Genomic DNA, 24,302 nt, shown 5'->3' on the forward strand with positions numbered 1-24,302 from the left:
GAATACTGAAAGTTACAGACTATTCAGCTGCCAAAGCACATGCACTATTGCTTGCTGGTGTCTCTCTACTGCCTTTGCACAGCCCTTAGAATAGTAACAAACTGTTGCCCAGCTCTACAAGTATTCTCCATGAGTTTGCAGCCCTAGTGGGAATCCAGAAGAGATCACAGGGTGTTTTGTTGGTGGGGAAAAGAAAGCAAAGGAATAGCTCACAAACTGAATTGTGATTCTGTTTAATCCTGTTGCTGATTTGAGTCTGTCATATTCTTCCCATGTTATTTATTGTTTCCCATAGGGAAAATGTGGCCTAAGACCTCAAGGAATCAGCTAAGAGCTGCTGTACCTTCTCTTTCTGGTATCTGAGCGAGCCTTCTCCATTCTCTAAGGCTGAGACTGAACTGAAGAATTGCTTTGTTCTCGGATGGATTTTTTTTTTTTTTAATAAGCAATTATTTTGCTATATTGAACAGTTGAGAGAGCACAGACTTGTCACCTCTGCTCTTACTCGTAACAGGCAGAGTTGCAGGGGGTGTAATGACCATGTGAGGGAACTGACTTCACTATGGCATGTCTGCATGAAATCGGCATTCCCAGCAGGCTCAAGGAAGAGGAACTGCGTGTTCCACTATCACTTGGTTTCCATTATGACCATTTCCATCTTCTGTTTATGTTCTTCTGAGATGAACCCTTTTTATTATAAATCTTGATTTCATATGACAGCATTTTTCATGTAGCTAAATATTCCAGAAACCCCTTCATTTATTGTAGTCCTTCCTCTGCACAAAGGCACAAACAGTTGACTTGTCTGGAATAGATTGCAATGAATTACCTCCTTTTCTTACAGCTAATGTTAACAGTGTAACATGGCAGAGCAGTACCTGGGAACACTCATCAAATCAAGAGCAATGCCCAAAGTAGAAGCCTAATGTGGAAAAGGAAGATGAAGCAGCATTTTGGTTAACATATTCACTATGCCCAGTGTTTGCACATAGTGGTTTAAGGGAAGGAACTAGTCAGGGTTCAAATCTAAGGCAGGATTTCTGGGAGTCACGTAGGCTACTCTGACACCCTTAAGTGCCTGACCTCACTGCAGTACTTGGTTCTGTACTGGCTATCATGTGTCATCTCATTCTTTAACCTGGATTTTTCAAAAGCATCTCGTGGGACCACGTTTAAATCCATTTGTTCAGTGCTTCTATGTATTGCAGTTTTCCATGCCCTCTTCCTCTGTACCAGTGCACTGTAATAGTGGCTTGCTCAGGTAACCAGTCTCAGTAGCAAACTGCCTCAGAACACCTGTACAAAGTCAATTTTAGAAGCCAGGGTCACTTTCATGCAGAAGCCAGAAGGCTTCTGACATGTCCAGATTTAAGGCACTGATATTCCAACAGTATTTCCCTCCATTAATTCCACATGGCTTTGGGAATGAGGATGCTTGGGTAAGACGTCAAACAACAACTTTTCACTTCTGTATTCTTTTCATTATCATTTGATTAATATAGACAGGGAAAACTCATGCCTAGGATGCCTGTCTGTGAAAAGCCTGTACAACACAGAGGCAACTCTTTCAGCTAAATAAAATTTGAATTAAAAAAATGCTTTTGAATAAGAGAAAAGCAGGAAACTGAACCACATCTACTTGGGAGCACTTGGTCAGGATGATTACTAACAGAAGCCAGAGAACCACAGGTTCTTCTAATACCTGGTCACAATGGATGATGCAAGAGAGAGCAAACAGTAACTGGCTACAAAGTTAATGAACTGCTTTTTAGGGCATGGTGACCCATAAGAATGAAGAGTAACAACGTGCCACTTTTATAGACTTTGGATGGAAATCACATGCCTCTACTATTAGCTAACTTCAAGAATACGAGGTGGTGTCTCACTACTGTCTGTTTAAGGCCACTGCACTCCCCCTAGAATTGCATCTATCCTCTATTTTATTTTCTTATATACTTACTCATGCTCGGCTCAAACTGGAGTACTTTCTTCCCTCATTTGAGGAACTGTTTTCTAGATTTATGCACAAAATCAGCATATACATTTGCCTCGGGGGTTTTTTTCTGCATTAGGGTGTCACAATGCCCATAGCAAAGGTGAGCATAAGGAACTATTAAGTTTGGACTCTGTGTCCCCAAGGGTGTGAAGATACAAATGGTCTCCTCAGAGGTCTGTGGTTTTCAGTTGTACCCAGTCCACACAGTTTGTTTCTGCTAAAGCATTGGAGGCATCTGTTACAGAAGCAAAAGAGGGAGTTATGTTTCAAGGAAAGATGACAGGAGCAGGGGGAACTCACTACCTGCCATGGTACCGGCAGCATTCAGGTCATCCTGTGTCTTCCATAAATAGTCTACAGGCTGGGGTAGCTCAAACCCATCAAAGCAAAGCCTGGTCTTCTCCCTCGCACATTACCTTGATGATCTGACTCTCCTCAAGAATACAGGAAGGGTTGTTTCTGTTGAAGCTGCCAGTCCCTGAAGGGATTGAAGAAAGGTACTGAGGTGATTTTAGTAGACTAGAGGGTGGGAAGAGGGGCAGTTTATCAGTCAGAAAAGTGAGCGAATTGCCAGCTTCCTGTAGGAAACACTGGGTAAAGGAGAATAACTAGCAGGGAGAAGATGAAGTTCTGCTTTTCTTCATGTCACCTCCAAGTTAGTGGCTGAAATCTGTGAGAGAGCCAGAAAGCCTCAGCACTCCTAAATCTGTCACTATTCACATCTCAAATCCTCCTTTAGCAAAGAGGATTCTGTTCACTAGAGAATGTAACTGCTGCTTGTGGCTGACAGGTTTTGCTCAGTCTCCAAACTCTAGTAGGCTGAGAAGCAATAACAGGTTGGAGGATCTTAGCACCAGGGAGGTAAGAGATACAAAGACAGCGCAGAGTATTCTGACTCTCGGGGTGGTTGGTTGGTTGGTGAAAATGCAAGATTACATTTGACATAATCTTGCTTTACACCCAAACTTATGAACAAGTTGCTGTCAAAAAAGTGGCTGTCACCCAGATTAAGTTTATTAAAGCTACATGAAGAAATAAAACCAAAATAGATGACCCAAGGTCACCCTGTATTCCTAACAGTTGCAGTTCAGCTCGAGGAAAAGCACGAGGCCAAATTAATATCTGCTACAAACAGATGTATTCTCTTCAATATAAATGCACCCATTTATGCTCTGCCTGTGCTGAGTCTGTGACTGGGTTTTTATGAGATTTTGGCAAGTGCAACACTATCTGTTAATATCTGAAGGTGGGAGTGTTCAGGGAAAGGCTTGTGAGACAAGATGGGATCATACCCACCTACACTCATTATCACCTTATGTGAAAGTACAACAAGTTCCTCTTTGCGAATATCAGAATCACTTGCCCAGGCACTTTCTGTGAAGTAACCACCTTCAGAGCTCACTCCTTTTCTTCATCCTGCTAAAACCAAGCCATCAGCAGGGTTATGGCGGGAAGAGCCTTTTAAAGTTCACCAAGGGTGCATGAGGGAACATGATTTTTGTCTTTTCCTCAGCAAAACCAAAATACAAAGTTACATATGGAACATGAGGAATCAGATTTACTTACACAGGACGCCTCCTCTCCCTGCCCTGCCTTGCTGATTTTGCAAAATACTTTGTATGAACACCAGCCTCTGAAAGCACCTGGAACTGAAAAATCCTCCCATTAAAACAGGGTCTTTTTATGTCAGGAGAACGTATGTCCCAAAACAGCGAACATTTCTCTATAGTTCAAATCTTAAACCAGCAGCAATCTCCTGTATAAAAGTGATGGTAACAGGTCTTCTATTTCTTTATAGATTGGAGCAAGTAAAACTAATTTCATACGAAACTTCCGTGACCTGTTCCTACAGCTTCACCTAGATTCCTCCAGCAGGATAATAAATACATACCCAGATTTCAATTTACTCCACACTCTCTGTATGACATCTGGCTTCAAGATGGTGGCCCGGAGAAGTGCAGTGATGACACAGGAAAACAGAAGGGGAAAAAACTAGTGCAGTGGAAAGCAGGAGGCAGTGGAGAGAGCAGGGAAAACCAAAATTTAAGTAAGTCAAGAGGCGGAAATTCCTCTGAGAAGGCCTTAGGCTTCAACAAAGCTTGTGGACATTTGCAGCACTTTGAGATTACCCAATACTAACCTTATGTGAAGGGGACAGTAGACCTCAGCAGGCATTCCAGAGGAGCCCTTCTATAAAAAACAAGTCTTCAAATGTATGCATCCAAATTTGCAAGTAGCTCACTAGATGAAGAGCATTCTATCTTGCAACATTCACAAGAGAAGAAACTCACTTACCCAACTCTTCCTTACTATCTGAAAAGCAAAATCAATGTTTTCCTCATTATTTTCTGTTTGCTGCATACCTCTCCCCCACTGTGACTGCTATTTGACCTGCTGTCCGCTCAGAGACCCTGAGGGAAAGAGAGAGGGAAGTTTGTGTGTGTGTGTGCATGAGAAGAGTGAGATGATGAGAGTCTCAGCTATGTTCTGACTTGTTTATATTCATTAGAAAGAAATCAACAGCGCTTGGTATGTAAGACAACCTCTGATGATAGGGAACATCTTTTATGCAGCACAGGAAAAGAGCAGATTCATCTGAGGATTTGGGGATGACTGGGGACTTAATTTCAATGTGTGTATCAGCTTTTACCTCCCTTTTGTATTAGGATGTTATCAAATAATAGAATCTCAGCATAAAGGTTTAATTCAAGGAGGACTGTGCCCTCTTTCACCAATTCTGTTTGCTCTTGCATCCACAAGTCTGGCATGCCTGTGATTGATTAATGAGAAACCAGAAAGGATCAGAGTGCATAAGGGTAGGTATGTCTGATCATCCCTTCCCAAGTGCCTTGTGATAAATATGGTACCTTCAGTGTTATGCCTGGCAGATCCTGGAAGGGTTCTCCCCTCATTGCACTTGTGTTTTCAATGAACTGGGTTTCTTCTCAAAAATTGACAAATAACAAAGCTGAAAGCATCTATAAGGGTAGGTGTCAAAATCACAGAGATCAAAGTTGCTTTTCATCCTCTCCAGAGAGCCTCAAACATTTAGGAATTCAAAACAAAACTCCATTGTAAGAAACGTTTCCAAAGCTGGCACAGTGCTACAGCTTGTATGTTCTGCACTTGGAAAGGAAGCACTGACCCAGCCAGGAGAGCTCCTCAGAACACCCCCACATGCAGAGGGGCTTGTATCAGTGGCACCTCGGGTGCTGTCTTCCTCTCGAACTGCTCAAGAAGATACATAGCTACTGGTTTTTAACATTCACATCATTGCACCTAAATCACTGGTCTCCATTCTACATGGCAGACCGAAAGAGTATTTCAAATACAGCTCACAGCTTTTCTGCTGTAAATCAGGTCTCTCAAAGGAAATGATATATTTAGGCATATGAGGGTTTTCCTCTTCTAAACTTTTGTACAGAAGCTCTTGCTTTATGAAGAAATACTACTTTTCCTTTCTAGAGCATGTTCCATTTGAACACTAGAAATATCTGCTTTGCAGGTCAGGTTTGAAATTATGCAGTTTGCCTCAGGTTACACAGGACATTTACAGAAAAGCTTGAAATTCAACTCAGGAGCCCTAAATTCACTCCTTTACTTTAACCAGGTGGCCTTCCTTGAGGCACTTCATTCAGGTGTTCTCCAGTTGGGCTTGTATTGCAATTATATTAATTCCTCTTTTAGTAGTGTTCCAGCTACGTTACTGTGCCTAGTGCTGCACACTGCATCTGGCATAGGAATGCAGTGTTGCTCTTACTAGGCTGTCAAAGAGAATGTATCACTACAAAAATAAATAATGTCTAGCTGCTTCTGGCATTTCAGTCCAAGCAGTATTTATCACTTCTGGCTGAACAGTGCCTGATTCAATGCCCCTAACAAACAATGGGTATAGTCCCAGCTGAATTCAATGTGCATTTAATCAGGTCTTTGCTAACTGTGCTTCCAAACTTCACATTTCATAAGGACTAAAGTACTGTCTCTTTCGTTTTTAGAGCATTATTCCACTTACTTCACTGTGCAGACTCAAACAATGGATTTTCTTCTGCATGGATTATGTCAGTGAATGTATGTTTGTATAAGCAGGCTCTAGTTTTAGTTCCAGATTTAGTTCCTCCCCAGTGTGATGCTGCCTACATGTGTGGCAATCTGGGATTAAAGCTGAAAATATATATGTATTTTATCATAAATGAACAAAGATATTCAGAAAGACAATTAAATTTCATAGATGAGTTCAGTGACAGAAAGAATCTTCCACTATTCAAACTGTCTGTTCTTTTGACTGAGCATTCCCCTCCAGCCTTCTCAGGTGAAGGAAGACAGCTTTCCTGAGCCCAGCACAGTCCTTCCAGACAGAAGTCCTGGGTGGCCCTTACCAAAGAAAACATTGCCCCACAGTTTGTTCCTTCCCTGGTGTGACTTGGGAACAGCTTCATCAAGGGATGTAAAGTGAAGGAAGGGAAGGAAGCTTCCATTAAATGTCTATAACTTTTAGTTCTTCAAAGTATTTTTTCAGTTCCTCATTCAAAAAGCTGAAATGAAACCAGAAGCAGTTTGCAATTGCAGTTCCTCTGAAGAGGGGAGAAAGAATGCATGGGGTGTAATGTGCTGAGACAGCCTACAGACACTTTAGGAACAAAAATTACATCTTAAAACTATAAGTAGATTTAACAATTGAACTCTAAAGAATTAACCATCATATAAACATTTCACACTTTTTGTTTTTCTTTCCAAGGGTCCATAGTCTAGTCATTCAATCCTGTGCAAAGGTCATGTTACTATGGATATGACCTGCAAGAAATGTGTTGCCTCAGAGCAGCGCAAGTCACATGAACAGGCTGAAAGCCAAGACTGCTGATTCACAGCCTTGTCAGGATTTTCATGCTTGTGCTGGTTCCACAGAAGAACAGTCCTTGCACCACCAAGTCTATGTTCGTCCTTTGAAAGTGTTCATGCAGGTGTAGCTCCCAGAAAACTTGTGGATTTCTTCAAGTGCTGCCTGAGGGAGAATGCTGCAGGAGAACCAGAAAGAAAATAAGCAGACCAGACAAACAAACCTCTTAGTCTCTTCTAGTAAGAGGATGTGTAAATATGCATTTATGTACACACATACTTAAGCATACATATTCTCAAAATCAGCCACTGAGGGTGCACAGACAAAACGTGTCAGTATCCTGCTGTGAGTAGGTCTAAACGGAGAAAGTTCTATCAAGTTGCTCTTTCTCTACAGAAATATTTATCCAAAAAGGTCTACAAAAACTGTAACTTGGAAGATACCATCATGTTTTATTCCTCCCAACTACTGTGCAGAATCTTGTACTCTGAAACACACAGATATAACCTGAGTGCTCTGGTTAACTTGCCATCTGTTTGTGCTAGGCATGTGGCCTCCTTATCATAAGGTATGGACATAGGTCTGATTCCTGACAGCTACTGTAATAGAAAATGAATTATTAATTTTTACATTACAGGAGAAGGAGAACGGCCCTTTTTCAGTCTGTAGAACTTCTGGGAACTTTTGAGAGTATCCCAGAGCAAAGCATTTATTGTGAATTATTTTTCTTGTTTGCAATGAAGTATTGTAACTATTTTCCACGAATTTCATGACCTCGTTTCAGTGCCTGACTGAAGCAGGTTTTCCAAAGGCTTTAATGGAAACTCTCATGGAAACACAATTTTAAATGTCCTTTCTCTTCAGTTGTTTCAGGATATGAAGTTATGAATTTCTTTCCTTAGGGATTTTAGAATTCCTGTCCTAATCATACACAAAAATACTTTTTTTAATAGTTTCATTGCTTTAGCACAAGCAAATACAGCTGTGGTGTACATACCCTGTTGCACAGAAATCCTTCACAACACAGCCTGGAGCCCAAAGAGTGGCTTACTAAATCCAAATCAGCTCCATGCATATGTTAATTGTTAAGAAATTTCCTAGATACAAATACCAGTTTGGACCTCAGGAATCCAAATTTGGGGAGTGAAACTGGTTTCATAAAGTGGTCATATCCAGGGAAAACATCTATGAAGAGAATCTCAGGAAGTTTTTGCTTCTATGTCTTTCTTGGGAAGGGATGGACAAATCTGATCCTGGATACGGGGTTACAGCCAAATTGTTTGACAGACACAGAGGGACTGTTGCCAGTCTTGCCAAACTGGTGAGGCTATTGCTGGGCAAAGGAAATATTTACCTCTTTAGGATGACAAGAACATGCATTGTCCACGGAAGGAGCAGGAAGGCTTGATTCATCTGAACTGCTTCTACTGTCCTCCTAGCCACTGTCTCTGGCTTGAGAGGAGGAAAAAGATTAGGGAACCTGAGTAAATAAAGTAAAAAATAAAATAATTATTTGTTAACCAACCTCCTGCTTTAAGATATCACTGTCCAAGTCCTGTTACTCACTAAGCTATCGCTGGTTACTGGCATTCAGACATGCCCCAAAGCAGGCTGGAAGAAGCAGAAAGTTCCAGTTCCAGCCAGAATGCTGGAAGCAGAAAGCCCAGTTCCAACCAGTACTGCTGGGTTAGCTAAATGTTATGAATGTACATGTTGGTGCCTTCAGGGAGAAGTGGCAGAGTGTGCTCAGAACCTTGATTCAGGGATTTTCTTAAACTGCATGCAGACTAATCCCAAAATGCTGTCATTTCAGTGTTGGTGTTTTTCTTCTTCCTCTCTATTGCTTTTTGCTTGATTCAAATTCTTGACAGGTGAAAGGCAAATATTGTCTCCCATTGCTTTTAATACCAAAGAGAAGGCTTTTCCCAGCTCTAGCAATAGCTTGACATTGCAGATTTTCTTGTCTAAGAGAGCACTAGCACTTAACTATATTAATAAGTTACTCTGTCCATTGTAAAAGATTAATTTGGTCAGCTTGTAGTCTTTGAATTTAGCTTATTCTCTTAGATAGAGGTTGAAAGGAGGTACTGACAGCTTTACTTCAGTAAGTGGCTGTCATTCTTTTCAGTGGAAAATAATTAAGTATTTCAATGAATAAAGAAGGAATTTGTACTGTTAATTCTCAAGTAATTTATAGACTGCTCCTCTTAAATGACCTCAGCCTTCAGATTACCTCCCCTCCCTCTGTGGTGACTGCATATGGCCTAAATACACTCAGGGAAAATAGCTTTCAGCTTTCTATACAGAAGCGAATGTCCTACTCGGTAAGGCAGGCTGTGTGAATATGCCAGCAACCGAGGGAACCAGTCTGATGAGTCCCTGCTGGCCTAGAGTGACCCTGTGTTCCCAGGCAGCCAAATGAGACATCAAATTCTCTTAACTGAATGAAGCATTAATTAGGAGTGTATTCTGATGACTCATTTAAAATGAGATGCTTTATTCTAGTTCCCCTGGACTGACCTGATTCTCATGCCCTGAAACATCTCTGTGCTGGTGTGGAAGGGCAGGACTGTTGTGGCATTCACTCCAGGGCAGTCGAGCAGCCCTAAGGTCAGGCTCTCCATAAAGGCAAAGGATGAGGCTTTGGAGGTGCAATAGTCAATGGCACCAGGGATGGCTGACAAGGCCAGGACAGAGTTCAGGCAAACAATGTGTCCTTTCTGCAACTCCAGCATCCTTGGCAGGAATGCTTTGGTGGTCTGAAGAACAACAGAGTTAAAAAAAGAAAAAGGTTTGTTCAGCAGAGATACAACAAAAACAACAGTTACTGAAAAAAATAAGGTGACAGAGAGACAACAAACTGTGCTGTTCACTGTGCTAGGAAAGGAGTGGGAAAGGACCTTGTTGCTTTGCAATTCTTGGAGATTCTAAATGCACAGTTTGTGTAGAAACAAACCAAAATCTCTCTCCTCTGATATTCCACACACATCTCTGTACAGAGCACTCTCCTCTGTGAGCTCAGGCTTTCTCAAAAGAAATCAAATGTTTTACTGGAAATCACAGAATGGGGATACAAGAGCATCAAATACCGTGTTACTACTGGGAAAAATCAAATTTTTAGACTTTTTTTCCCCTGGCCTTTGCCCCTCACATTGTTTTTTCTGTCTCCTTTTCACATCAGACTCACTTCACCAAGCATTGTTTAGAAAGACCTAGTAACAGCCAAGTTTTTGCTGGCTCCTGTCACTCTCACTTCCAATTCCGAACGCATGTGATACAAGAGCTCCTCTTACCCAGAACTGCCCCAGGGTGTTTATATGTTGTGATTTGAGCAGTGCATCATCATCGCTGTCCATCAGACTCTTCCCATGGACCACAGCAGCATTGTTCACCAGGATAGTGATATCACCCACCTGCAAAAACCCCAAATTCCTTGTTACGACTAATACCTCTCCTCGTGAATCAGCAGTCATCACTAGATCTGAGTATCTATTATTACCTAAATATGTTATTATTTCCATAGCTTTCAACATTCTTGTTTACATGGCTTGTGATCACTTAGAACAGGTAGCTGAACTCTGTACAATACAATCTGATGGTCACCCCTCTTTTTTTCCCAATTTGCCAATATATTTTTTTCCTTATCGGAGTCATTACTCAGTGCTGCCCACAAACGGTGTTTCTACACAGAAACTAACCTTTTCCCGCACAGCTTTGGCCTGCCGATAGACCTCCTCTCGATTTCCTACATCACAGACGAAATAATGGCATTCTGTCCCCATCATCCTGATTTCCTCTGTGGTCTCCTTCAGGCATTTCTCAGTTCGACCCCACAGGATGATCTGCAGCAAGAAACTTTTGTTAGAGTCAAACTGCTTCTGCTTCAAATCTAAAATAATTAAAACATGCTTCCTAACTTCAACAATTTGATGGATATCTTTGTTGTGTTTTTACTGCCAGCCCTTTGCATTGTTTCATTTAGAACTAACAATGATTTTCTGTTACATGGAGATGGGACTTGTGTATCCTGAAGGTAGCTGTATCCTCTTGCTGATACACTATTTCCAGGTTCTTTACAAGCAACACAAAATGCCACATCTTTAGCCTAAGATGACAAATCTATGAAGCACTTGGCAAATTTTCTGTATCATGGAATTTCAAGTCTATCCCTACTTTTGCTATACACACATACAGATAAATTTCTTCTAAAATCCCAGACCCTCCTGTATATCTGGTATGTTATCTGCTTCTTGTTCTACATTTGGAGATAGCATCTGCTCTGCAGTAAAACATGTTTTTTCAGCATATCATCTGTAACTGTTTGCAGTGCTGTTTGCAGGCTGGTGTCCTAACTGCAGTTCAAACAAGAGGTTCATCCTAATACAGACATCTGAAGTCAGAAATTGCCAGCATGAATTTATTTTGCAACTAATATATGCAAGATCCCACTCGCCACTCCCATTTAACACAGGGAAGATCATACAATACTGCTTGTACAAAGAACAATTCTGAATATCCATAGAAACAAAACATTTGGTGCTTCCAGCACTTTCAAACATTCGTCTACAGATGAAAAGATTCAACCAAAACATTTTTTCCTCGTATATAACCTTCTTTTCTATTTTTTTAAGGTTACTTACCTGGGTCCCCAACCATTTGCTAAATGAGTTAAATTTATAGTTAATCCCATTTATAAGTCATTGCCACATCTGTGAACATAAACACACACGGACTGATACAGTTATAGTCTCAAAATCACCAAAGGGCTAATGAGTTGGTTAACTAGGAACTTCAGAGCATGTATAAATATGCCAGAGCCACTTCATGGGAAATCTTATCTCAGGTGAAGTAATTTTCAAGGAAAAACCTATTAAAAACCTTCAAAACTGCAGAAAAGCATCGGGCCAAAAATGGAGCTTGTGTATTGGCCTGTCCTCGAAAGCCTCAGCAGATCACCCTTAGCTATCAGGCTTTGACATCTGCACAGAGCTTGTAAAACCAATGGCTATTTACTCACTGCTGAACTCAGAGCTAGACTGGGGGATAATTCTTATGCCTACTCTGCAGACTTGACAGGAAACCAAGAACATGTGAGAAATTTCACAACCTTTAAGGAAATATTGACAAAATACCATTCAGCTACAAGCACACACATACTTGCTCTCTCTTTCACAACCTACAACTCTGTTGAAAAGGGAAGAAAAAAACCATTACAAGATGTCAACCGTAAGCATCAAGTCTGATGCCCACTCTGAGTTTGCAACAGGGTGAACTTCAACCTCTTAGGACTGGACCAGTCAAATAAGACACTAAAAAATGAACTGACAAGTTGAAGAGTGATGAAAGGCAGGAGAAGAAGAGAAAGAGAATTAATGTGGCAGACAAGGCCAGGCTGGACAGAGTCTTGGGTGACACGGTCTTGTGGGAGGCGTCCCTGCCCATGGCAGGGAGTTGGAACTGGATGATCTTAAGGTCCTTTCCAACCCAAACCATCCTATGCTTCTATGATTTTATGACAAGGGGAGTGAGGCAAGAAACAGACCTCGCAAACCCAGCACTCCAGGTTTCCCACTGCTATTGCAAAATGAAAAGTAGATCCCTCACTCTTCACTTTAATCTGTTTCAAACATCCACACAGCCTCCTATTCCCAAGAGCTGCCACTGATGCACCGAATGTCAGGAAAGATACATGGAAGAATCATTAAGCAAAGGACAACCTGTCAAAGGAACATCTGTCTGTGATGCAACTCTTGGACATAACATTTTTTATGCCCCAACAGTTACTTTGGGACCTTTAATATCCTCCAGGTAAGTCTTGTGAATGACCCCATTAAAATCTGGGCCATCTGGGGAAGACAGAATTTGCTGGTTCTCCTGCTGACAGCATTAACTTCAGCACTGATTCTTTTTCCATGGGAAGTTTGTGTCCTTGATACTGTTCACACTCAGGTGAAGGCTTCAGCCCGCGTAAGAGAAAAGCAGTTAATAAAAGGCCTTCTGTGAGAAGGAAAAGTTCCCCAACGACAAGGTGGGAAGTGAGTTTTCCTGCCGTCACTGCTGCTACTTTTTACAGATGGATAAAACTCAGAACTCAATACAACCTGCTTTTGGTCCAAATTCAAGCTTGACTGTTCCTACAAGACATATAAGACTTTCAATTTCTCTCTGACATCTGGCCAAATTAAATTGGCAAGGGCTTCCCTCTGGCCTCTGAGGATATCACATCTTACAGAGAGGCAAGACTTTTAGTTGCTGCATTAGCTTCCTAGTTGAGGCTTCTGTTGCTCCTGAGCTCTGTCTTCACAGAGGGCTTTGGCTCAGTGTTCCTGTGTAGGCAATACTTGTCTCCTTTTGCTTGCAGCCATTTCACCAAGGTTGTCCTAGGTCCACTATTATGGCCTGAGATTTCCTACAAACCTCCTCATCAGTCCCCTGCTCTTCTGAATTCACCTCCTTCTGCAAAATCTGCAATTAGATGAGTTGCTGCTTATGACTTGGAACTCATAAGGTTGGGTTATTTGTAACATTCTCACTAAACTGAAGAGTCAGGGATAATCGTGCATGTTTCCAATGCTCCTGAACAAACCCTTCTGCTCACTTCGGCCTGGAGAGAATGACTCTTACAGACACAGAAATGCCTGCTTGGGACAGAGGAAAATGCAGAGGAATAAAGGAGAAAAGAGACACGGTGTTCCTCATTACATAGCCTGTCAGGATGTTGCACAGCCACCCATTCACGGTTAATTTAATGGTGGATAGAGGAATATTTAATTTGTGTTTCGGATAAGTTCTTGGACAGTTTTCCGTCCTGGAAAGAATCCAGCTCCCATTTCTTCTCCCCCTTCACCTCTCGTCATCCTGTCCTGCCAGCCCCTCCCTACCACACTAGACACGCTCTCCTTTCAGAGAGTTACTGACCAGAAAATTGCAGAGGGCAGGAGCCCGAGGAGGTGGTTTAATCCCCGCGGCAGCTCCTGGAGGCTCCCTGCCCGCCGGTTACCCCTGGGTGACCCGGGTGGTTGGCAGCCAGGGAGGCAGGTGGAATGTTACAGCAATCTCTTGTGCTCGGGCTGCAATGAGAGCAGGGCAGCAGCAGCGCAGGCATCTTCCTACTGCTGGGCGTAGGAAAGCAGAGATTTATGGTGACAGAGGAACTGAGCACGCCCTCCTCTTCATTAACTTGAAAGTAGGCAAGGACTGTGACATCACAGCTTAGTGCAGATTTTCCCAGGATTTATTCATGAGCGAAGTTTTGCAAAACAAACCTTATCTCTAGATCTTCTCCCCTCTGGCAAGTCGCAGAGCTCCTTATCTGGCTTTAGGAAAATCATTTCAGCTGGAGTGGCAGGCTCCCTAGAAGCTGCATCCTGTGCTCCTGGAGGAGTCGTTTAACTCTGGACTTAATCTGCTAATGAGACATGCCCTGAGGTCGGAGGGGAGTCAAAAGGAAGGTTTTAGCTGCTGTTGCACTAAGGGAAGGCTTTCTGAGAGAGGCCTGCACTGGCTCCTGGCCAAAAACCCCAACCCTGATTGCAGGTTTAAATCCTGATTTGCACCGTAATATAAGAGTTATGCTTTTGACTGGCCACAAAATCAGATAAAGCCACTAATTTATATAAACAGGTCTAGATTGAAGCTACTATCAACCACAATATACACACGTGATCTATGCTTCCAGAGTCTTTAAGTATATTATTGGTGCCGGAGATGAGGTTAGAGCTAATTTTACATCATTTACAAGGCTACTTAACTTGTTTGGTCTGATTTTATTGCTAGCACAATTCGTGAACAGCAGCAAAGGAATGTTGCCCTTTTACATCGTCAATTGATTTGGCACTGTATCTTCAGCAAACCCTGTGTGCTTAGAATGTATCCCTCCAGTGAACTACACCAGTATTGGACAGGTGTCCCACAACAAAAGCATGTCTGAGACTGAACATGTGCCATTTCTTGACACTCCCCTTAGATTATCTGGGTTGTATTTTAGTATGGACTTGTTCACTCTTAGTCTTTTCCAACACAACAGCGTGTGTTGTGATTAGCAGATAAAACTTCCATTCCAAAAGCTTCTGCAGTTTTATGATTCATGAAGCAAATCTCTGCATCAATTTGGAGACACTGAAAGATGAATGTGTTGCAGAGAGACATGGCAGTGCCCTTCCTGCCTGCTCTTGGTATTGCTACCACCACAAATCAACCACAACTCCTACCCACGGATCAGCTGAGATAAGTAGTTGGTAGGTCAACACATTTCATTCCCCCTTTCAACCTCCTTCCTAGTCCAGTGAAACAAAAGTTGCTCTGTTTGAGCTGGTACCTGGAATTGCATAGCCACCTTTGTTCATACAGAGAGCGCCTTTCTGCACCCAGAAAGCTCCTGCATGCTTTTAGGAAGTACTAAGTGGAGATAATCCACTGAAGTATGTCAGTCTTACCCCATGTATTTACAAAGCCTGGTGGTACTAACTCCCAGTTGGTCCTCTGAAGAAATGCACTCCAGTGTATCCCATAATCCTGGCAGGGTTTTGCACACGATGAGAAAAGCCTCAGAAGCATTCATGTGTTTTGCCTGTCAACGGCATGAGGGTTTTCTCCTCCACCCCTTCCCCTCTATTGCCCCCAGGGCAAAGCCAGGCAAGTTCTGTCAGGAGCTGGGCATGGGAGAGGCCTGAAGAGAGATGACTGGAAGAGTGAAAGGTGTGGCCCTCCAGTGTGAAACACCAGCCTTCGCTTCGGAAAGGAGAAAAGAACCTGGGGATGCCTGAAGTAGGTCAAAATCCTTAACCGAGCCCCTTAGCGAAACTTACTTAAAAGTAAGCAAACAAAGCAGGCTGGTGGCAAAATCTTCCCAATTCCCACAGTGGAAAGTGCATATCAAAGCTGCAAGGGACAGGTATAAGAGTTTACAGGTAGGCCTGGGGGAATCAAGAGAGTAAACCTGTTCTACCCACAAGCTTTTCTAGGTTAGTATTTAGAAGCTGTAAAGACATTAGACTATAATAATTGAATTTAAATTTAATCCTGTCACCATGGTAAACACAAAACACAGACTTCATTATAAACTGCTTTGAGTTAAGGCCAGGAGTAGTTTTTAAGAGAGAAGTGTTAAAAAAAATTACTGTTAATATACAGTAATGAGATTAAAAGGTAGGTGTAAAGACACTTCAGAAGGTGAGTAAAAGCGTGAATTCCAATTCCTTTAGTCTAGAGTCAGACCTTTTATTACTTTATATGTTGATTTAGCACTCAATGGGATTAACATTATTCACCTAAACCACAGTCAGTTCCATTTGTAGCCCAGTCACCCCTTCCTTCCTCTGAAGGAAACAAAACAGCACCTAAAAATCAGAGAAGTATGTGAACACCTGCCTGCTATTCAACAGAGACCTTCCTTGGAAAGAAAATGTGTAATTTGCTGTCTGCATAGAGGCATTTAAGACCAGCTCCCTCTAAAGAAGTGAACAAATGCCTACTGTTCTCACAGTCAGGACTATTTAAGGACAGGTGGCCCCATGCTGACTTTTTTCCAGTGGTTTTTCCAATTGCTTTCGTCTGCAACATGAACTGCGACTCCAGCCTGCCTCAGCAGCAACACTTCCCAGCTCTGTTGTGCAGAGCAGTTGAGGAAGGGGCAGGGTGAGGGGTTGTTTGCAAGAAGAGGTCACGCAGGAGTCAGCCTTTACAATCCTATTAACGCTGGGACAGGGTCAAACGGAGTGCACGTTCCAACCAAAGCACCAAGTGGCCGCAAGCTGTCACCCTGCAAAAGGTCCTGGAAGCTTTTGTGGGGAAAAAACCGACAGATTTTTAATGGTGAATGTCTGCCACAGCACGTGTTGGAACCGGCGTCTGCTCCAGGGAACCAGAGCACACAAAGAAACACCCAGCCATAAAATCCTCTGGCTGCAAAGCAGAAAGAAGTGCCTTATCTGGGGGATGGGGAGAGGGGTAAGGTTTTTCAACCGGTGTATTTGAGGTAAGGCTTTGTAGATACCTACCAAGAGAAATATAATACTCCACCCTGTAAAAATAACTAGTGTGCAGCCACCTCTGTTTGCTTGGCATGCCATCCAAATAATCCACTTCCATATGAAAACGTCCACGGAGATCTCAGGAAATTGTGGGGAGGGTAAATATGCAGGTGCAGAAAGGGCTTTTGTACTGTGAGCACAGCAGACAGGATGAAGGGATAGAAAGCCAGTAAATAACATTTCAAAGGGGAAAAAACAGAAATAACTGGATCTCTGAGGCAGAAATGCCATGGTCCAACAGGACAGAAGGTTTGCACATTTCAAACACAGCAGAAGGTTTGCACATTTTCCTTCCAAAACCCTCTGTTATTATTTTTACTTACTGCATACACCTCTCAGGGTAACTGGTTCTTAACACAGGGCAAGTTAAACGTTCATGTAATACAGTTAAACATTTACTAGGACAGAAAGTTATGTTGATGCTGAACTGTAAGAGTGTTTGCTTTTGTAGAGCTAAAAACAATCAGAAATTTAGATTACAGGGTAATGTTAGAGGTAAAGGGATGTGTGAAATTAAAAACGCAGATCCAACACAGTGTTATTTCCATCACCTGAGTGGGTGAAAATTGCCTGGTTCAGCCAACGGTGAACTGAAAACTGCTACTTCTTAACTAACCAAAAGGAAAAATCAGACCTAACATAACTTTATGGAAAATAAGAATTAAAGAGCTACCAAAGGGGTGCCAATAGAACTGGATTGTTAGAGTTTGCCTTTATATTTCTGAGATGAATTCTGTAACAAGGGCCTAATCTTGAAGCACTGATTGTTTTTAACTGGAGTGGCCACTGCATCACCTCCTTGAAGACATCACTGAGACTCCTGGGGCCAGAGCCCTGGGCAGCCTACAGCAGGATTAGCGGTGCTGGGTTCCCAGTCCGAAATTGGCAGCTTTAATCCAGAATGGGAAATGTATTAGAAGCTATGAGGAATGAGGAAAGCCACAAAGAATGTTTATAAGCCTGAGGAAGACCTAGGCAGCCAGACAGCCCCAGCTCTTGCAGTAACATCACAGAAAAGGAAGACTAGGGGAAGTGTTTCAATTTATTAAACTGGAAGAAGGCTTGTAACAAAAACAGACATGGAAACCAAAGGATGAATAACATTTCTAATGCTGTCATTATAAACTGCCCTCCAGGAAGGTCTAAAATATGCTCCAGATCATCCACGTGCATAATATGATGCAGCTCTTGACTGAAAAAATAATTTCTCCCACGAGGCTACTGGAGAAGTATTAGGAGTTAAAATAGCCCACATTAAATTCGTACATAAACCGAACACTAGCAACAGCTCCAGACACGCTCCCCTACACCCTCCTGTCTTTGCCTCCAGAAAAAGAGAACTGCTGTCATCTAAAAATCATCTAAAAGCTGTCAAAAGGAGCTTTTCTTATAAGTATTTTAGCCAAAGAAAGGAAGGATACCGCTTAGAAGAAAGCAATATTTAAATGCTTACCGGTTTCATGTATTTTTATGTACCTTTCTAAATGTTATTTTTTAATGGTGGCTGTTGCTATGCAACAGGGCAGAATTTCTAAAATCTATTCATCTGTTGTACAAATGACAGTTTTCAGCACACATTTAACTCTCTCAGCCTAATAACTCAAACGAGGAGGATGGGGATGAGAGGACTGCAAGTTCCCAGAGCTTGCATCCCCAAGGGGTACAGCAGGGTGATAAGGGTCTTTCACTTACTATACCAGTTTTGCCAATATGCTGTTAAGATGAAGTAGCTACCCTGCTTGTAAAGCACATAAACCAGCACAGCTGTAGTTAAATACAATGATATCTACATGTAGAAACAACAGTTCTCACCATTGCTTTTACCCAGAAATGATGAAAGCAACTCTAATCACATTCTGCTGCAATGATATTATTTAAACTGGCCAGGCAATCACAAACCAAGCTGCAGCATATTAATAAGTGACAACTCCCTAGAAGTTACCATCCTTTGGATGTGACTGTATCACATATGTGATTTTTAGGCCACTGCAATGCACAATGAAGTTAATTCACTTCAACATGAACATAAAATTAATTCAGGTACAACAGAACATGAGATAAGCTTTACTGTCCAGTACAATATATAATGTAGCCTGGTCAATACCTAGGATTTAGCTGAGGAGGCCGTAATACAATATTGAGGCACAGTAATTCCTTGATGTGTTCAAAGTCAGTAACAAGCACAGTTCAATGCTATGAGGGTTTTCTACTTACCAGGAGACTGCAAAGCAGTGGGGATCTGTAAACTACTTCAATGAAGTGTGTGAAATTGAGCCCTAAAAATCAGGCCTAGTTTGGGTTGACTCGCATTCACTGTAGAACAATCTTTTTTTCCACTGGAAGATATTTATGGGTACGCAGAAAGACAGACCCAGATGACCTAACTGACATGATTTGCAGGGGTGCTGACTGACAGCAGTCAGTGGGAAATCCGTATCAAACTGTCATGGTTGAAACTGCACTTAGTAGCCTAGATCCAAAAGTGTTGTAACTGGTTTTACTGATTCTAGTGGCTAGAGCAGCCATTCTGACTTCATGTATTGCAGCACAGTTCATCCTCATTACACTGACTCCCTTTGACATAGATCTTTTTTCAATCCACAACCAGCGTTCTGATTATTGGGTTGTACAAACAATTTCAATGACAAAATCCTGTTCTTGTAATAGAATTTCAATGGTTAAGAATTCTCAATCCATTATTTTCCCTTTTAAGGCAGTCAGGAAAAGAAACTAAAAATGACTTTACAGAAGGAGTAAGACACTTTTTGAGCTCTCTGGTTTGCAGAGCTGCTGGGCTAAAACAAGATGATGACAGTGGCCAAAGCCACCAGCACAGCACTTCCTCTGTGAGAGCAGTAAACAAGTGCACTGATGTCACGAGGAGCTGGCTGACCCGCTGATGAACTTGGGGCTGTAAAGGAGATACAAGGTGCCAGATCACTATGCGCACACACTTCCCACACACATACACACACGCATGCACACACATACACGTCCTCACAGCAGAAAAGGTGTCACAGAGTAAACTGCACCAGTTGCATATCATCATCTAGGGAAATGAAACCCTGAAAAACCCCTTTGATGGCTGAATGTTCTGCTTTTGAAGAGGCAAACCTCTCCCTTCCATAAAGCACACATTCGAATCTAAACACAACATAGACAATTGTCTCCAAGGGGCCTGGATTAAAATCAAATAGCAAGCAACACAAAGAACACTCTGCAACACTACACAACCAGCATATCTCAGAACCCCAAATCAAACAGCTCTGTTCACTGAGACAGGGCTCAGTTTCCCAAGAGTCTTGGAAATGTTCTTACATCATTTCTGATAGCTCGCTGTGGTTGGAGCCAGCCCTGTTCTATTACCACTTTGGGAAAGAAGCACTTGTACCAGCTGGATGTCTTTAATATTCTACTTGGAAGCACGAGCTCTTTAAGGCAGTAAGCTGGGTTTTGTCCTCTATAGTAAGGGGTTTTTTTAAGAGGTAGGGCTCAGGGAATTCGAGTTTGTAGTCAACATAAAACCAAGCTGCTAGAAGCAGACATCAGTATTTCCTATCCTCTCTCCAACATGCCACAGCCAAGTCTCGCCCAGTGAATGTGCTGATCAGGGAGACAAGTTGTCTCTGTTTACTACTAGCAAAGTGATTAAAATGACAGACCTGAGACAAACACTAATTTAATTTTCACATTGAAAATTTGTGATTGTCCACTGTTATTGTTGATCCATTCTTTCTAAGGGCACTTAAAGGTGAACTGTGCGGTGTCCTTACAACATCCACTCCCATTGTTATTTTAAGTCTAGTGCGTTTGAGGTTTTCCTTAAGGTCCAGTTAAACTATTGTCTAACAATTCCTGCTTTCAGGAAAAGTGGTGCAAGTCTGTCCACTCCTCAGATATGAAGAAAATCTTGAAAATGTAACTTGGGTGTGATTCACAGGGCAAATGGAACAAAAAACCAATTATAACTACTTAAAATACCATGCTTTTGTTGAGTGGTAACTCCTGACTTCTTAATGTAGGCCTACCTATGCAGGAAGCATTTGCTGTTCAGTGAAGCTTCTAAGAAACACTGAAATGAGGTTTTGTTCAGTGTCTGAAGTTTGCACCTGATACAAGTCAGCACTCACGTACATTCAGTTCACAGTTTCAGCCCAGGACTCAGTGGGAAAAAGGATGCATCTAAAAGACAAACACTACCTGTTGATGTAACTGGTGGAACCTGGTATCTGCGCTGACCAAGAGGAGGAACGCTGGCTGAATGAGCAGACAAGCCTGAACTCCATTTGCACCTATTTTAAATGGCTGCTTCATCTACATAAGGGATGAAATATATTATCCAGGTCATACAACTGCCACCCCACCTTTATACCTTATATAGACTGATTCTAACCTAAAAATATGGCTAAAAATATGTCATACTGCAGGATAATCATAACCCAGGGCATCATTTTTACACCACCTCACACGATGTATAATTGTATGTTGTTTAAGTGTACTCAGAGGTCCAACTGCCACTGATTTCATAGTGAGAGCCAGCTGTATCTCAGAGTCACATACATAAAGCATAACTGATTTCAGCAGAGCTGAATTTGTGCTTTCAAACACTATTTTATTGCTGTAAGTGGAGCACTGTCACGTTTGCTCTGGCAGTGTTAGACAACAGAAACCCCCATGTTACCCAAAACAAGCTCTGTGGCACTGTATTCAATAACTTGTAACTAAGAAGGTGGCAGCATAAGGGTGCCTGTCCACAGAATCCTTCTGTAATTATGCACAGTTTATGCCTAAGATAATAGGATGAATAATTTAGATTGGTTACAAACTCTGCCAAGGTAGCCATCTATTCCCAAGTCTATTAATTAGAATCAGTTTAATCTCCACTGGGATAAAGGTCAAACAACATGGATTTGACCCTTTTCTGCTGGCGTCAGTGTTATCAGCCAATGGATCTGGCAGTGCCTGGGTCTGACTTGTTTGCCTTTTCAGCATGTTGACATAATACTTTGAAGAACAGGGTCTCGGCCCAGCTAAAAAGATCTCTCTAATAATTTCTGCTTTATATTCCTGATAAGCACACAGGTTTAAGAATTCCAGAGTTTGTTCTCTCTCGGTGGGCAGCTCTGAGGCTGTTCTCAGTCTCCCTTTCCTACGCAATACCTTACAGCAGCAATGGTATTTGATTGATATGTTCAATTCACTCCAGAAATCCAAGTGAAAAATGAACATTAAAAACTAACCAACATTTGATAATAGATTTTAAAGCAAGCACTTAAAATCAATAAGCATTAGCTCACATTTTCAAACCATCCAGAAGGAAAGATACAGAATTTCTACACACTTGTCCAATTTTTGTGGCAGGAAACAAAGGAAACTATTGTCTTTTTCTCTTCTCCCCACAGTTCGTGTAGAAGTACTGGCTACTCAGTGGAGTTCATCATCATCATCATCTATTTGTCCTAGTTCCCTAGTTCTTCTCTTGGGAAAAATGTCCTAATACTTTCCTACCTCTCAGCTTACTGTGTTCCTGGTCTGGCTCTGGCTGTGCGATGTAAAATCAGCTAGCTCTTGATGTCCTAACCTTGTGTCTGCTCTCTTTGAATGCTGCTGATCTGTTTGAGGAATGTAATTCAGAGTCTATCCAGAGTTTTCCAAGTGGATTTTTACTATCCACTGTATAATATCACCCTATCAAGACAGGTTTCCACAGCAAGGTAATAAATAAATAAATACATCTATATATCTATCTTTGATTCCTTCTAAACTCTTTAGTCAGAATGCTTAGAAATGTGTGGAGGGCTTATGGTCACACTTAAAGCAAATTGCTCTGCCAGACTAATGAGACACTAGCTCAACAGCATGTTGAATTCATTTTATAATGCAGTAAAACCTACCTATATGAGTCAGTGCTTCAGATGCAAATAGTTCTACAAATCTGAGACAACTTTATCCCAGCCTGTGCCAGTCTCATGACAAAATGCAACAGAAATACAGCAGCACACTTACAAGCCACAGTAGGTGATGAAAACACACAAATAAAAGAGGGATGGATCACTTCAGGTTAGCAAGGTGAAACATCATAGACCAAACCCATCTTGCCAGCCATGCAATTCAGAAAAGCAGCCTTGTTCCTTTCTTGGTACAAGTAAGATGAAGATCACAGAATGACATAATGGTTGAGGCTGGATGGGACCTCTGGAGGTCATCTGCTCCAACACCCCTGCTCGCAATCCCAAACCTAGATTACTGCTTCAACCAGGTCAACTCTCACTTTGAATCTCCCTGCCTCCCCTTTAAGCTTTCCAGATCTAAGCTTCTATATTGGCTTTCAAGGCTGCTATCCCCACATTACTGATCACCTTTCATTTAGCATCAGATCTCCTACTGCAGCCTTTACTTCCCAGCATTAACTTTTAAAAACCCCTTTGTGTTTTCCATCACACTGTATGCACCTCTGAAAACATTCCCCAAAACTCTTTGTTGTTGCTCTTCAAATCCCACCTTAAAACTTCCATTGCTGTGATGCCTTTCCAAAAACTTCAAAATGGCCAAATGAGTGGTGCTGAAACCACCATCAGTACAGACTCCTGTGTGTGTATTCAGTTGCTGCCTTTCGTTTCACACCTGTGTTGTAAATCCTGAGGTAAGCATCTTCCTGATGTCCTTATACAGCTCATTTAGCATCTTTATGCTAAATAATTTCTGGTGCATGAGTGGGTTTCTGAGGCGCTGCAACAACACTAATATATGACCTCGTCTTTAAAACTTACTTCAAAATTTCTTACGGCACTGACACAGTCCTTAGCTTTTGTGGGAAGCCTCATTTAATTGTTTTGGTGCCAGTCCTTAAGCATTTTAAGGAGTGCTGGCTTTTGGTGTGCCAACACAGCACAGCCTCACTGGGACAATATTTTCACCTGACATCACTGTAGCATGGTGTGAGATGACAAGCCTGTTACTCTGCAAGTTCCACTCCTTGTTAACATTATTTATTCTCCTTACAACATACCCAGTAACAAAAGACAGGTACGTTCTAAATTATAAGCTAAACCAGCTCCATCCGGAATGCTGCTTCACAGACATCAACAGATCTGATAGCAGATAAATTCTGGCTGTACTTGCCAACCAGAGACACTTTGTGAGGGTGTTATTTGAAGGGCTGGCCTTGGCATGGGCACACACAACAGGCTCAGTGCCATCTGAGCCTGGGACTTGGAACAAGGGTTCTTCTGCCCAGCCTTAAATTCAATCAACAAGGAAGCGTGCTGCCAGCAGGAAGCTGTTAAATAAAACTGCTGTCAGTATAGAATCTTTATAGAAAGAAAGCTTTTCTAGAGACCATAAAGCCACTCAATCAAATTTATGCTCTCACAGTTTACCAAATGTTCCAAGTTAATACATTATTTTGCATGACATGGAAAAACATTCACTCCCCAATTCT

The 24,302-nt window shown here is 41.9% G+C and overlaps 1 protein-coding gene across 4 annotated transcripts in view; it reads right to left on the bottom strand.

Annotated features, from left to right (window-relative positions):
- Window positions 1-664: 664 nt before the first annotated feature.
- DHRS3 (dehydrogenase/reductase 3) overlaps window positions 665-24,302 on the bottom strand; it is a 45,110-nt gene continuing 21,472 nt past the window's right edge. For 2 of the 4 annotated variants that reach the window (XM_032920339.1, XM_032920338.1), the window contains 5 exons: window positions 10,529-10,672; window positions 10,124-10,243; window positions 9,351-9,589; window positions 8,185-8,310; window positions 4,478-7,008 (listed from right to left, as the gene is read on the bottom strand). In XM_032920339.1, coding sequence (XP_032776230.1) covers window positions 6,924-7,008; window positions 8,185-8,310; window positions 9,351-9,589; window positions 10,124-10,243; window positions 10,529-10,615 — 657 coding nt within the window. In that variant the 5' untranslated portion in view covers window positions 10,616-10,672 and the 3' untranslated portion in view covers window positions 4,478-6,923. Of the gene's footprint in view, window positions 7,009-8,184; window positions 8,311-9,350; window positions 9,590-10,123; window positions 10,244-10,528; window positions 10,673-13,748; window positions 13,804-24,302 lie in introns of those variants that run through there. The other 2 variants (XM_030508241.1, XM_030508240.1) reach the window with 2 other exon arrangements.

Source organism: Strigops habroptila, chromosome 16 (genome assembly GCF_004027225.2).
Source record: "Strigops habroptila isolate Jane chromosome 16, bStrHab1.2.pri, whole genome shotgun sequence".
NCBI classification, from domain to species: domain Eukaryota; kingdom Metazoa; phylum Chordata; class Aves; order Psittaciformes; family Psittacidae; genus Strigops; species Strigops habroptila.